Source organism: Clytia hemisphaerica, unplaced genomic scaffold (genome assembly GCF_902728285.1).
Source record: "Clytia hemisphaerica strain Z4C2 unplaced genomic scaffold, Clytia hemisphaerica genome assembly, whole genome shotgun sequence".
NCBI classification, from domain to species: Eukaryota; Metazoa; Cnidaria; class Hydrozoa; order Leptothecata; family Clytiidae; genus Clytia; species Clytia hemisphaerica.
Genome location: NW_027103286.1, coordinates 3,714,807 through 3,730,258, shown reverse-complemented (window position 1 = coordinate 3,730,258; position 15,452 = coordinate 3,714,807). Strand labels below are relative to the sequence as shown.

Below are 15,452 nucleotides of genomic sequence, written 5' to 3'. Positions count from 1 at the left end.
GAATAAACCTTTTATAAAAAAAAATGAAATAAATATCCACTAATTCCTGTTCCATTTTTTTAATTGAATACTCTTGTCTCCCGAATAGACGTCCCCCCCTCCCGCTAATTGCTAACAGAAAAAAAAAACCATCCTCCCGCTAATTAAATTCGAATAATTCAAAATTTTATTACAGTTTAGATAGACCGTAAACTTGTTAAAAAATTTTTCTATTGTTAGTATTGGTTTTTATTTACGTGTTTATTTGTTAAAGTTTCTTTTTTGTTGTTGAAATTGATATCAGTTTAAAAAAATTCTGTCTTCAAATTACCCCCCCTCTTATTCCACCCCCCTCCCGCTTATTAGAATTTAGAAAATTTTTCTCCCCCCTGCTTCTTTTCCAAAAATTATTCCTTCTAGAAGATAAAGGTCAAACTAGACGACCTTTAGTTGCACCCAGTGGCGTGGTGGGAAAATTTCTCTGGGGTGGCCAAGGCAAATATGGCGCCCTTTTTAAAGATTTTTTGTTTTTGCGCCCCTCTCTATACGCTCATTATGAACACAAAAAAGGGAGTGTGCGAGCGAAGCGAGCCAGAAAATTTTGAGTTTTTGAGGTGATGAGGGGCGCCATTTTTGTTTTTTCATTTGTCAATCTTTCGATATGGACGCCTGAAAAATCCTTCTTGGCGTCCCTTATTTTTGGGCGCCCCTTCTCAAAAGGGCTCCGCTTGGGGTGCCTGCCCCCCCTAGCCCCCCTGCCACCACGCCACTGGTCGCACCACCTCTTTGAAGCCTGAGACTTTCCAGTCCATGATTTTAGGTCAACCCTCGATTTAAAATTTATCCTTAATAGATTTTAATACGGGTCTGCGACGGAGAAAATCGGAGGGGAAATCCTTAAAGCTAAGCCTTACATTGATTGCCTCCCTTACAAGTAAATTCAGACAGGTTCTATATCACTGTACGCCAGAGAGGTAGTTCTTTGTAACTTTGGCGTGACAGACCTAAACATTTCTCTAAAGGGTCGACGCTATCGAGAATAAAATCACAAAACTGCAGAAAACTTCATTTTGATGAAAATTGTTGGCATAAGAATAGGTAAAACAGCTTTAAAAGAGGCCGTAAAAGGTCATATTTAGCCCAATAAGTTCACAATCGTTTAACAAAAGAATTAAAAACAAAATAACCGCATGAACATGAAAATGGTTTTTTTTCGTGCGTGAATACGTGTATTGGCAAAAATTTGCACGTGAATACGTGAATTGAGGGTCGACTGGGGGCCTCTTAATAGGACTAATTTAACCGAATTTCACAAAAATTCGATCTTTAAAGAAGCAAAAAGACAGAGATTTTATTTTTTGATGTTTCCGACCCTTACAGGGACATACCCTTACCGACCCCGTACCCCTTTACTTGTCTGGGTTGGGTGAATGCGATCTAATATCTTTAATTTTGATGATAAGATTAACAAAATGTCAATTTTACAGAGGGAAAAATACCGGTGGGGAAAAGAGGTTAAAAGAAGGGAGGTAGAGTTTTATTTGGAACATATCAAAAATAGGGTAATATGATGGCCGCTTATCTTTTTGTTATGCCTTGTAATAACTAAACTTTTGTTTTATTTCCAGAAAAACTTTCAAGGCACTTTTCCGATATTTCTACTTTTTAATTAGAACCAGTTAATATTTTCTAAAGATTTTTTTTTTTGAAAATTCAAGCCTCAAACTGTTCTTATGAAATACTCAAATTTAGTTCAAAACTAATACCGTGAGTATCCCGGTGTATGAATATCACACGCTGACCAAAAATGACGATTCTTTTCAGGGCAAATTTAACGAAAAAAAAGGCAATCATCAATAATCTTTGACGAAGGCTGAACCAATCAAATTACAACTAACAAATGTATAAAAGATTCAATGATAAATTGTAACTTAGAACATAACATGCACAAAATGGTTCGGCTGAAAGAATTCAAAAATAAAATAGTGCCTCGAAATGCCTTCACAAAATTTCAGTGATCGATCCCAGTTGTCCATTACACCTAAAACGCAATTTTCAATTTTTTCGGAAATGTCAACTTTGATGACGTTGCCGTAAACTAGTTTTAGGGAAAAATAGTTATGAACTCAATTTTATTTGGAAAATGTCAGAAAAGGGTTTATCTAATGTCCACTCTATTTTTGGAGTCCATTGAATTCGATCCAAGTTGTCCATTACACCTAAAACGCAATTTTCAATTTTTTCGGAAATGTCAACTTTGATGACGTTGCCGTAAACTAGTTTTAGGGAAAAAGAGGTATGAAGTCAATTTTTATTGGAAAATGTCAGAAAAGGGTTTATCTAATGTCCACTCTATTTTTGGGGTCCATTGAATTCGATCCAAGTTGTCCATTACACCTAAAACGCAATTTTCAATTTTTCCGGAAATGTAAACTTTGATGACGTTGCCGTAAACTAGTTTTAGGGAAAAAGAGGTATGAAGTCAATTTTTTTTAGAAATTGTCACAAAAGGGTTTATCTAATGTCCACTCTATTTTTGGAGTCCATTGAATTGGATCCAAGTTGTCCATTACACCTAAAACGCAATTTTCAATTTTTCCGGAAATATCAACTTTGATGACGTTGCCGTAAACTAGTTTTAATGAAAAAGAGGTATGTAGTCAATTTTTTTTGGAAAGTGTCAGAAAAGGGTTTATCTAATGTCCACTTTATCTTTGGAGTCCATTGAATTCGATCCAAGTTGTCCATTACACCTAAAACGCAATTTTCAATTTTTCCGGAAATGTCAACTTTGATGACGTTGCCGTAAACTAGTTTTAGGGAAAAAGAGGTATGAAGTCAATTTTTTTTGGAAATTGTCACAAAAGGGTTTATCTAATGTCCATTTTATTTTTGGAGTCCATTGAATTGGATCCAAGTTGTCTATTACACCTAAAACGCAATTTTCAATTTTTCCGGAAATGTCAACTTTGATAACGTTGCCGTAAACTAGTTTTAATGAAAAAGAGGTATGTAGTCAATTTTTTTTGGAAAGTGTCAGAAAAGGGTTTATCTAATGTCCACTCTATTTTTGGAGTCCATTGAATTGGATCCAAGTTGTCCATTACACCTAAAACGCAATTTTCAATTTTTCCGGAAATGTCAACTTTGATGACGTGCCGCCGTAAACTAGTTTAATGAAAAAGGTGTATGTAGTCAATTTTTTTTGGAAAGTGTCAGAAAAGGGTTTATCTAATGTCCACTCTATTTTTGGGGTCCATTGAATTCGATCCAAGTTGTCCATTACACCTAAAACGCAATTTTCAATTTTTCCGGAAATGTCAACTTTGATGACGTTGCCGTAAACTAGTTTTAGGGAAAAAGAGGTATGAAGTCAATTTCTTTTGGAAAATGTCAGAAAAGGGTTTATCTAATGTCCACTTTATTTTTGGAGTCCATTGAATTCGATCCAAGTTGTCCATTACACCTAAAACGCAATTTTCAATTTTTCCGGAAATGTAAACTTTGATGACGTTGCCGTAAACTAGTTTTAGGGAAAAAGAGGTATGAAGTCAATTTTTTTTAGAAATTGTCACAAAAGGGTTTATCTAATGTCCACTCTATTTTTGGAGTCCATTGAATTGGATCCAAGTTGTCCATTACACCTAAAACGCAATTTTCAATTTTTCCGGAAATGTCAACTTTGATGACGTTGCCGTAAACTAGTTTTAATGAAAAAGAGGTATGTAGTCAATTTTTTTTGGAAAGTGTCAGAAAAGAGTTTATCTAATGTCCACTGTATTTTTGGAGTCCATTGAATTCGATCCAAGTTGTCCATTACACCTAAAACGCAATTTTCAATTTTTCCGGAAATGTCAACTTTGATGACGTTGCCGTAAACTAGTTTTAGGAAAAAGAGGTATGAAGTCAATTTCTTTTGGAAAATGTCAGAAAAGGGTTTATCTAATGTCCATTTTATTTTTGGAGTCCATTGAATTGGATCCAAGTTGTCCATTACACCTAAAACGCAATTTTCAATTTTTCCGGAAATGTCAACTTTGATGACGTTGCCGTAAACTAGTTTTAATGAAAAAGAGGTATGTAGTCAATTTTTTTTGGAAAGTGTCAGAAAAGGGTTTATCTAATGTCCACTTTATTTTTGGAGTCCATTGAATTCGATCCAAGTTGTCCATTACACCTAAAACGCAATTTTCAATTTTTCCGGAAATGTCAACTTTGATGACGTTGCCGTAAACTAGTTTTAATGAAAAAGAGGTATGTAGTCAATTTTTTTTGGAAAGTGTCAGAAAAGGGTTTATCTAATGTCCACTCTATTTTTGGAGTCCATTGAATTCGATCCAAGTTGTCCATTACACCTAAAACGCAATTTTCAATTTTTCCGGAAATGTCAACTTTGATGACGTTGCCGTAAACTAGTTTTAGGGAAAAAGAGGTATGAAGTCAATTTCTTTTGGAAAATGTCAAAAAAGGGTTTATCTAATGTCCACTCTATTTTTGGAGTCCATTGAATTCGATCCAAGTTGTCCATTACACCTAAAACGCAATTTTCAATTTTTTCGGAAATGTCAACTTTGATGACGTTGCCGTAAACTAGTTTTAGGGAAAAAGAGATATGAAGTCAATTTTTTTTGGAAAGTGTCACAAAAGGGTTTATCTAATGTCCACTCTATTTTTGGAGTCCATTGAATTCGATCCAAGTTGTCCATTACACCTAAAAAGCAATTTTCAATTTTTTTGAAATGTCAACTTTGATGACGTTGCCGTAAACTAGTTTTAGGGAAAAATAGTTATGAACTCAATTTTTTTTGGAAATTGTCACTGAAGGGCTTATCTAATGTCCACTCTAATTTTGGAGTCCATTTGATGCTGTCCGAATGAGATGTGATCAATTTTATTCGGACGCGTAAAAAATTTTTTGAATCGGTGGCTGGAATCTGAATCTGTATCTCCAATCTGAATCTGTTTCTGCCGCTAACTTCATTTTGGTCGTATTTTTTGACGACGGATTGAATCTAGGATTCCTTTGTTTTCGAGTGATATCTTTTTTCGAAATTTAGGTGTAAATATTAGTTTCAATCTGTCATTTTGTGTAAAAACCAGGCGGGCAGGTTTCTAATTAATAAGGTATGCAGTAAATACCAGAAACACGTGCAATGCGCGAAGTAGTTAGGATCTTCCTCGAAAAAAACGCGGAAATCAAAACAAGATGCCTGCTAAACAGCAAGCATCAGCTAGAATGCAAAAGAGCTCGAATGAAAATCTGAATCATATCCGTCATTGAGATATTTTTACAAAATTTATTCAAACGACCGCAGTCATATTACTGTGAAGAGTTTCTCTTTTTAAAAGACTGAAAAGAAAAAGACCGCCAGCAAGCTTACATATTATCCAAAATTTAGTTGCGCATGGGAATTTTTCAGAAGTCAGAGATCATGACACTGGATTTTTTGAATATTTTTGTATAATTGAAAAGTTTATAAACCTTGTTGTGTTTTGTTTTTTAGTTGTTTAGAAATTGATATAAAATCACTTGTCCAGAATGTATTACTGTTGAAGAAACTTCTTGCAATCATAAAGTTACAATAATGAATGATCAGGTATATGTGATTTTTTTATAGAGCTTCTTGTTATGTTTTGATCCCCGTTTTGTATGAAAATTTAATATTGTAAGATATGCCACTCTGGGGGTACTATGTTTAAAGTGACAGGTATGTCCAGGCCAAAAATGGAAAATTGATCCTTAGAGAGAGAAAAAAATTGACATTTTCTGGACTTTTCCCAAAATGTTCATTGATTTTTATAGCTCATTTCCAGGCGGTGTCAACCGAACCCTATCGAACCGATTTTCGTTATCGAACCATCGAACTTTATCGAACAAAATCGAACGATAGCTGTTCGATTACCGAACCCGATCGAACAGCTATCGAACTTTACGAAAATTTCTTGATAAGTTCGATTAAGTTCGATTAGTTCGATAATCGAACAGTTCGATTGACACCGCCTGGTCATTTAGGTCCAAATTTTTATAAATTATGACCCCCTTAAGAGGTAGCCCCAATCGACCATCAATTCATCTATTCACACACAAACAGGATAGCTCTAAAGCTCTAGATCAGCATCTAATAATATAAAAACGTATAAAAACAAGAATATGATTCTTCAAGAGGAATCAAAAATGTAATTTTAAAGTGCACTTAAAAAACGGTGAAAACTAGTTTCAATCAGCAATTCCGCCCCTTCAATTTTTTTCGTTCTTTCATTGTCCGTGGTAATTTTCCGGGGGTCAGGATTCGATTATTGTCAGTTAGGGTCAGGGTCATCAGGGTTGCTAGTAACGGCTTGTCACTGTGCCGGGTGCATACTTGCCGCCTTGGGCCCCGCAGGGTTACTAGCAGTGTAGACCTAACTCTTCATACAAAAATTACGGGAAACGCATATTTGGACTTTGTACCCTATGCTGCACTCAAGCACTTGAGCCAAAATCCCGCAAAGGCGGGACAAAAAACGACCCTGCCTATGCCCCGGACAGTCCGGGGCAAATGTTTGGGGTCTGAAAAAAATAACTTTTTCCCCGGACCTACGTCCGGGGCTCCAATTTTTGCGCCATAAATTTACCCCGGACGTATATCGCCGAGCACACTTTAAACCCCCGGACAGTTTTTTCACAAAATTGAGTCAACATAGAGACACAAATACAGTGAAATTCAAAAAAAGTGAGAGATTTTTTTTATAAACTAGGCAAGGTTAATAAATTAATTAATTAAATAAAAAAACTAACTTTACTTACCTTTCTCTGTCTGATCAGGATCCATTTTTCAGCTTTCGGTTAGATTTTAGAATTTGATTGCTGAACAAACCACGCTTGAGATTTAAGGTTCAAATACAGGCCTCACACACGAAACGCCAAAATCAGAACATTACAAGATCTTTTGGAAGACGGCGTTTGTCCACGGAAGAATATTTCAATGAATTAGAAAAAAGCCCGCGCGGTCAGCGATTCTATAAAAAGCGACCGCGCGGGCTGTCTGGGGCGTCCGGGGTAGTCTCTCAAAAACAAATAATACGGACCCCGGGCACGCATCAAAAAAACCCCGGACACGCATCAAAAAAACCCCGGACTGTCCGGGGCATAGGCAGGGTCGTGACAAAAATCAGTTTTTTGAAGATTGCAAAAAAACGCCACATAGAAGATCTTTCAAATTCAGTATGTGAATAGAGCAGTAAAAAATACAACTTTTCTATTTTTCCTTTTTTTTGCAAAAGTTCTAGGAATGAAAATAAAGGGATAATGATAATTGAATACTATCCATTGATGATCCGCGGCACTATCGTAAAGCTAGAATCACTTCGCGTACACTTCGCTTGAGAAAATGATTGACAGATTGAAGTTTTTCATCCCCGCGGCGCGTGCCGCGCGGGAGCTCGGGCGCTATGCGAGAGTTCTCAGCTCAATCCTCGGACCGCGCTAAAAATGGTAAACTGAGCTGTGATAGATCATTTCGATGGAAGTTGTTGGAATGTTTACAAGGCTCTTGACAGAAAATCGTTTGTTTCATTGTCAATGATGACAGTGTGGTTATTAATTTTGTTAGATCTGACAAATTGATGTTTTTAAGTGCACTTTATAGTTTTGATTCCCATTGAAGAATCATATTCTGGTTTTCATGTTATTAGATGCTGTTTTAGAGCTTTAGGTCTACACTGACTAGTAACGGCTCCAATTTCAGTCAGGTTAAAAAAGGGGTACTTTTACCCATATAGACCTTTTTTCAAAGAGGCCACCCTGTTGAATAATTATGTATGTAGTCCAGCAGAAAAATAATGATAAAACCATGCATAATTATTACAATGGGCCATTCCAGAAAATTTTCGCTACCCCCCGTCGGACGACGTGCATTTTTAATTTTTTTCTAGCCTCGGAAATAATTTTTCTTAAATTCCAGTGGTGGTTGGAAATTCCGATGAAAATCCATGTATTTTGCAAAATGCTTCGGAAATTCCACTCTTTTTTTCCTTTTTTAATTCAATTGCCTTGGAAAACATACATTTTCTTCTCTCGCCTTGGAAATTTCGAATTTTGGTGAAATCTTTTGCCCTCGGAAATCCTGTGTTGTCCGCCCCCTGTTACAGACAAATTCTGATATGGCCCAATATGCATGATACAGTAATTATGCATTGCTCTTTCATTGTTTTTATGGCTGGACTACATAATTATTCAACAGGACGTCCTCTTTGAAAAAAGGTCTATTATACTAACATTTACCCCCGTCTTTTGCCAGTTCAATATAATATGTTATGAATTGCGTGATTTTGCTGTGCGACGATAGTGCAAGTGTAAGGCGCTGGGTTTGGAAACCAAGGTTGCTTGCATTTGGTGGTTTGAACCGAGGTGTGGGAGTATAGTTTCAGTATTAGCAAAACAGCTTCAAAATAGTCAAATTCAGAAAGACTAAGTCCAGAAATCAGAAAAACAGAGTTAGAGATAGGAAATAGAGAAAAAGAGGAGAAGGGCGGAATTGGTGATTGAAACTAGAGCTTTCCCTTACAAACATCAATATGTCAGATCTAACACAATTAATAACGACACTGTCATCATTGACAATAAAACAAAGGATTTTCTGTCAAGATTCTTTTAAACATCAGTGAAGTCAAGTTTGAAGATATTCTTTATTAGAAAAACAGATAAAAGCAGTTAAAACGCAATTTGCCTTACCTCCTGAGTTTGTCTTTGTTATGCTAAAATATAACAAACCTTTGTCATGCTGTCTAATTACAAAGACATCCAATCACTACTTCTCTGCCATCTTGTTTCACTTTAAATGCCGTGTTTTAAAATTCCTTAGCTACATTATATGTACGGAAAAGATTTTATCCAGGTTTTTTCAACCCCGGGATCGCTTATTTTTCTTTCGCCATTGAGCGCCCCGGGGATACTTAACAATAAAATATTAAATGTTGAAAAGCATATTTTTTTCGATAAATTTAGGCGATACTCAACAAAAAATTAGGTGAATTTAAAAAAATCTTTGACAAATTGACGTTTCTTTCTGTTCTAATATATGCAAATCACATCGAAAAACGAATATATTTCTGCCTTTACTTTCACTTTCGCTTTCGTGTTACGCAAATCTGATTGGATGAATACTGCTCTCTAACAAATTCTGATTGGCTGTAAGTCTTTAGCTTCGGGATTCTGATTGGATTATTTCCCACGCCACGGTTGAATTTTGAGTGGTTGAAAGTTTCTGAGCTTGAATTCTGATTGGATGAATACCTGAACCAAAAGCAAGCCAGCACCACATTTGGCACCAGATTCAACACCACCCTCGCAGCACCACCCTCGCAGCACCACATTCGGCACTTTCGTTTTCGCTCCAGTACCACTTTCAGAAATTTGAGCATCATTCAACTTTCGATTCAATTTTCATACCGAAGGAGAGTACCGTCAACTGCTCCAACTTGGGACGAGTGTACGCAAAATGGGACTTGTTGATATCTGGTCTGTATTTTCTCTTACTGTAAAATCAAAAGAGAAATTGTGTATTTTTTAATACGCGGTTCATTAAACTCAAATCTAATGACTTTGGAGGTTCGGTGAAATGGTGGTGGAATGGCCGTCCCATGTTGCGTAAGATAGTCCCAAGTTGGAGCAGTTGACGGTATTCCTATTCTGGAAATAATGATTCCTATCAAGCCTTAAGAGAGTACCAAAAGCCAAAAATCCTTTGCTTTCAAGATTATGAAATTGTTGAATTGCATAATCATTAAATATTCATAAGAAAAGGTTTGAGAATTTACTGCATTTTTTGTTTAAACACTTTATTTAATGTTACATGAGTGTAGTGTTTCTTTTTAGGTTTTAGTCCGAGGGGGGCACTCAATTTCTTCCGACTTCCCTCTCTCTGCAGCGTTTTGATATTATCTAGCAATCTTAGCCTGTCGTAAATCTTTTACCGGGGTAATTACCCTTTTCTCACCTTTCAACCATTTCCGTGCAAGATTTCTAAATCAGTTTACACTGATAGACCAGCGGCTGAGGTAGTAAATTGTGTCACTTCGCAGGGCACTCCTTAGATCAGGGCAAATTTTTGATCAGGGGGGTCAGGATCCAGATACCAAACCCAGGGCCGGGGGTGGTGTCAATTTTTTTTTTCAAATTCAAAAAAGTCAAGTTGGTATCGATACAAAAATTTTTGCTGAATTTGAAATTGGTACTGTATCTGACTTTAAAATGTTGTATAATGTAAATATAAAAACTTATTTGAATCGTTTACACTACCCTGATTCCATATAAAAGCATTCTTCATTTTATAACTGAAATTAAATTTTTATTTAACCTTTGCTGCCCTCAATCCTTTAAATCAACCAGAATTCATTCAAAACGAAAGTTGAACAATCTGAATCAAGTCTTAACCAGTCTTAACAGATCTTAGAACTTTTTTAGTTGTGATAAAATTTTATGTACATAGTATAACGTTTATCATATAGGCTATATTACAAAGACTCTAGGTGTGCCGAATACAATGAGTGTGTTATCTAATCCAGTTTATCAACTAGTTTTATGAATTTGATACATTTTGCCAATTTAGTTTAAAAAACTTAATTTACGTTGTGTTAGAATGAGAAAAACTTGTTTTCATTTTCAGGAGTCTGAAGTGTGGTACATAATATAATTGATTTTAATAAACCAGCTGCGCTGGAAGGTCAGCCTAAATTGCTTAATATGATTAGAAAGATATGTTGTTAAAAATTGATATGATTTACTAAAACGAGAGTAAAAAAATCATCAAATTTACGTTTGTACACAATATAATTAGGATAGATATTTAGATAATAAAAATTAGATATACAGATGAACAGCAACAAAAGGCTACATCAAAAACAGATTCAAGAAAATAAAAATCCTTGCAAGGAAGTTAAATGCAAGGCATACTGTACTTATCAAAAATCACAAACAATTTATACACTTTTCATTTTTACTAAGCTTAGACTTATAATTATATCAAGCTCAAGCTGGACAAAAAATCAAAAAAGTTCAAAAACAAAGATGCTGTAATCAGTAAAAGTTAAAAGGTGTCATTCTTATTCATCTTAACTGCAGAGAAATAGTTTAGCTTAAAACTACATATTTTTATAATAAGCAATGAAAAATTAAAAATAAGGTTTACACTGACATCTAAAATTTATTCAAATTTAAAGTTTTTTGTTAGCATACCCGGTTTGTCGACCAGAAGACTGTAATTATTGTACTGTATTTTCCCTAACCTGAGCCTAAATATGCTTAAAAGTGCCTATTATCTATTAAAAAATATTTAATCCATTTATATACATTTATTATTTATCATTATTAGTCCAGAATGTATAAGTGTCCGCCATCAAATCACAGTGAAAAAATGCAAGTCTAGAAAAACATAATTTTTGTCAATAATTTGATGAAGAATATTTCAGCCTTTCTGAAATTTACATAGGAGCTGCACTTTAAATATATATACTTGATTAATTTCCATTTACGCTTGATCATAATTATCTCCAAGTCAAAAAGAACAAATGCAAGTGTCTGCTTTCAAATCGCAGTGAAAACTTAAGTCTAGAATAAATCATTTTTACGTCAATAATTTGATGAAGAACTTCGGTCTTTCTCAAATTCACATAGGAGCGGTACTTTAATATACTTGATCAATTTCCATTTACGCTTTATCATAATTATCTCCAAGTCGGTCCAAAAAAACAAACGTAACTGCCAGTGAAAAACGCAAGTCTAGAAAAAAATCATTTTTGCGTCAATATAATTTGATGAAGAACTTCCTTCCTTCTTAAATTTACATAAGAGTTGTACTTTAATATACTTGATCAATTTCCATTTACGCTTTATAATAATTATCTCCAAGTCGGTCCAAAAAAACAAACGTAACTGCTAACTAGATATACAGATGAACAGCAACAAAAGGCTACATCAAAAACAGATTCAAGAAAATAAAAATCCTTGCAAGGAAGTTAAATGCAAGGCATACTGTACTTATCAAAAATCACAAACAATTTATACACTTTTCATTTTTTACTAAGCTTAGACTTATAATTATATCAAGCTCAAGCTGGACAAAAAATCAAAAAAGTTTCAAAAACAAAGATGCTGTAAATCAGTAAAAGTTAAAATGGTGTCATTCTTATTCATCTTAACTGCAGAGAAATAGTTTAGCTTAAAACTACATATTTTTATAATAAGCAATGAAAAATTAAAAATAAGGTTTACACTGACATCTAAAATTTATTCAAATTTAAAGTTTTTTGTTTAGCATACCCGGTGTCGACCCAGAAAGACTGTAATTATTGTACTGTATTTTCCCTAACCTGAGCCTAAATATGCTTAAAAGTGCAATATTTATCTATTAAAAAATATTTAATCCATTTATATACATTTATTATTTATCATTATTAGTCCAGAATGTATAAGTGTCCGCCATCAAATCACAGTGAAAAAATGCAAGTCTAGAAAAACATAATTTTGTCAATAATTTGATGAAGAATATTTCAGCCTTTCTGAAATTTACATAGGAGCTGCACTTTAAATATATATACTTGATTAATTTCCATTTACGCTTGATCATAATTATCTCCAAGTCAAAAAGAACAAATGCAAGTGTCTGCTTTCAAATCGCAGTGAAAACTTAAGTCTAGAATAAATCATTTTTACGTCAATAATTTGATGAAGAACTTCGGTCTTTCTCAAATTCACATAGGAGCGGTACTTTAATATACTTGATCAATTTCCATTTACGCTTTATCATAATTATCTCCAAGTCGGTCCAAAAAAACAAACGTAACTGCCAGTGAAAAACGCAAGTCTAGAAAAAAATCATTTTTGCGTCAATAATTTGATGAAGGAACTTTGGTCTTTCTCAAATTCACATAGGAGCTGTACTTTAATATACTTGATCAATTTCCATTTACGCTTTATCATAATTATCTCCAAGTCGGTCCAATAAAACAAACGTAACTGCCAGTGAAAAACGCAAGTCTAGGAAAAAATCATTTTTGCATCAATAATTTGATGAAGGAACTTTGGTCTTTCTCAAATTCACATAGGAGCTGTACTTTAATATACTTGATCAATTTCCATTTACTCTTTATCATAATTATCTCCAAGTCGGTCCAAAAAAACAAACGTAGCTAACTGCCAGTGAAAAACGCAAGTCTAGAAAAAACCATTTTTGCATTATCAATAATTTGATGAAGAAACTTTGGTCTTTCTCAAATTCACATAGGAGCAGTACTTTAATATACTTGAACAATTTCCATTTAAGCTTTATCAGAAGAACAAGCCTAGCATATAAAATGTCTATATATATCAAATCAAAAAAAAAACACTCAAGTTCGAGAAAACATTATTTTTGTGAATAATCAGATAATTAAGCTGTGAACTGTAATATATATAGTCTAGAAGTATAAAACCTTCAACTACTCAAAATGGAAACAATAAAGACAAAAACCCACAAAACAAAAAGACAATACAAATACAACAAAAATCTAGAATGAACATTCACAGAAAATCAATCAGGTTGGAGTAGAAAAGGAAAATATGATGACATAGAAATCCGTCAATGTAAAACTAGTGATCTAAAATGACTTTAAGGAAGAAAGTAACTCAATATGAGTTAAGATGGAATGAAGTAACTCAATATGAGTCAAAAAATATTTCAAGAAAACACATTATCTGTTCCTCAGTTTTCGACCTACACAGGATTTCGGCCTTTTACGAAAATATCCTCCTATATGATGGAAATAGGGTTGTGTAGGTAGGCCAAGCAGTGTTAATTAAACACCACCACAGATAAAAGATAGTAAAAAGATGTGTTTATTGAAAGTATAAAACGCGCGCAATAATATAAAATAAACTAAAACGTAAAAACCACGGTACCAGCCAAAGAAACTAAAGTTACAATGAGAAAAGAAGTATACTTTCTACTAGACAAAGTTGCCACACCTTTGACACGTTTCTGCCACAACGTTGAAGAAAGCATACTAGAAGAGAAGGAACTGGGATTGGATTGCCACTATCCAACCCTGTGGCTCTCACACACATTTTACAGTTCAAAGAATAAGATGGAAAGAGTGGGGAAAGAATGAGAATTTAAAAAATCGGACTATAACCCGGTTCGAAGCCCCGTACACCGTGACCGCTCACCGCAAGAGCTGGCGAACGAGTGAATCTTGAGAGAGCTGAAATCTTGAAAATTCTGAAAAATGACGAACTATAACCCATCGAAGACTGCAATCTAACTTTGCGTTTTCAGCACCTTGACATCGCATTCTTTGTATAAAAACTTTGGCTTTAACTTTCAAGTCCTCGAAAAGTAACGTAGAACGAGCAATCCTGAGAAGTTCACCAACAAAAGAAGAATAAAAAATCGATTCTGGCAAGTTGCTATCTTTATGTGGCATTCGGACTATGGAAAAAGGAAATGCATCCCGTTTATCAAACAACTTATAAATAAATATCCCGTCTTTGATGGTAATATCCAGGTTTAAAAAAGAAGCATGATTACCAGAGTGCTCAATTTTGAGTTCAAGCTCATCTGGATAGATATCTCTATACACAGACTGAAACAAGTTACCGTCATTGATAGCACACAAATCATCAATGAATCTTTTAGTCGAATGAAAATGGCGAGCCTTAACCTTATTTTCCTCAATGACCCTGCTCATATACCTTTGTTCGTATTGGTAGAGGAAAAGATTAGCCCAAAATGGCGCCGGATCGATTCCCATGGGAATCCCGATCACTTGACACATAACAATATCACCTGCATTGAAAAAACAATTTTTTATCAGATGTTTCATAGCAGTTTTCAAAGAATTCTGTGTAAAAGACAGAAGATTTGGGTTTTATTTTTGACCAATACACTTTATCATTTTTAGAAATAGCGATAAACTTGCAGTTACCTGCATCAAATACAAAATCAATGACCTCTGATAGTTCTTTAATCAGTTTGTCATGAGGAATCTTTGTGTACAATGTACTAAAGTCAAAGGTGGAAATAGATTTGGCGTTTTTCTTTTTATTGATTCGGTTGAGTGAATCTAGTACTGGATCACAATTTTGAAGTACCCAAAATTTATTATAATTGCTCAAAAACTTTGCTTTTGTATGGAAATTTTCAACTTGTCTGTAAACAAGCTTAAAAACTAGACTGACAGATCTAGAAATCAGTTTGGTGGAACAATGTTTTGAAGCGATAATGAAACGTTTACCAGTAGGAGTCTTGTGTTTCTTTGGAGTCCAATAGATACATGGAAGATCCAAGTCCTTCTCAGAAACAGCAAGACCAAAACGTTTAGAAAAACGAACATTTTCATTCACCATTTCTGCTTTATTCTGATTAACTCTAATGTATGTTTCATTTCCTGCACCCAAAATCCCAATCTCCTTCAAAATTACTTCAACATAGAAACGTTTACAAATAAATGCAACGTTA

At 34.5% G+C, this 15,452-nt stretch overlaps 1 protein-coding gene across 1 annotated transcript in view; it reads left to right on the top strand.

Moving 5' to 3' along the window:
• The first annotated feature begins 5,376 nt into the window (after nucleotides 1–5,376).
• LOC136807823 (exportin-7-like) overlaps nucleotides 5,377–15,452 on the top strand; it is a 61,597-nt gene continuing 51,521 nt past the window's right edge. The window contains exon 1 of the mRNA XM_067064448.1: nucleotides 5,377–5,576. Coding sequence (XP_066920549.1) covers nucleotides 5,565–5,576 — 12 coding nt within the window. The 5' untranslated portion in view covers nucleotides 5,377–5,564. The remainder of the gene's footprint in view (nucleotides 5,577–15,452) is intronic.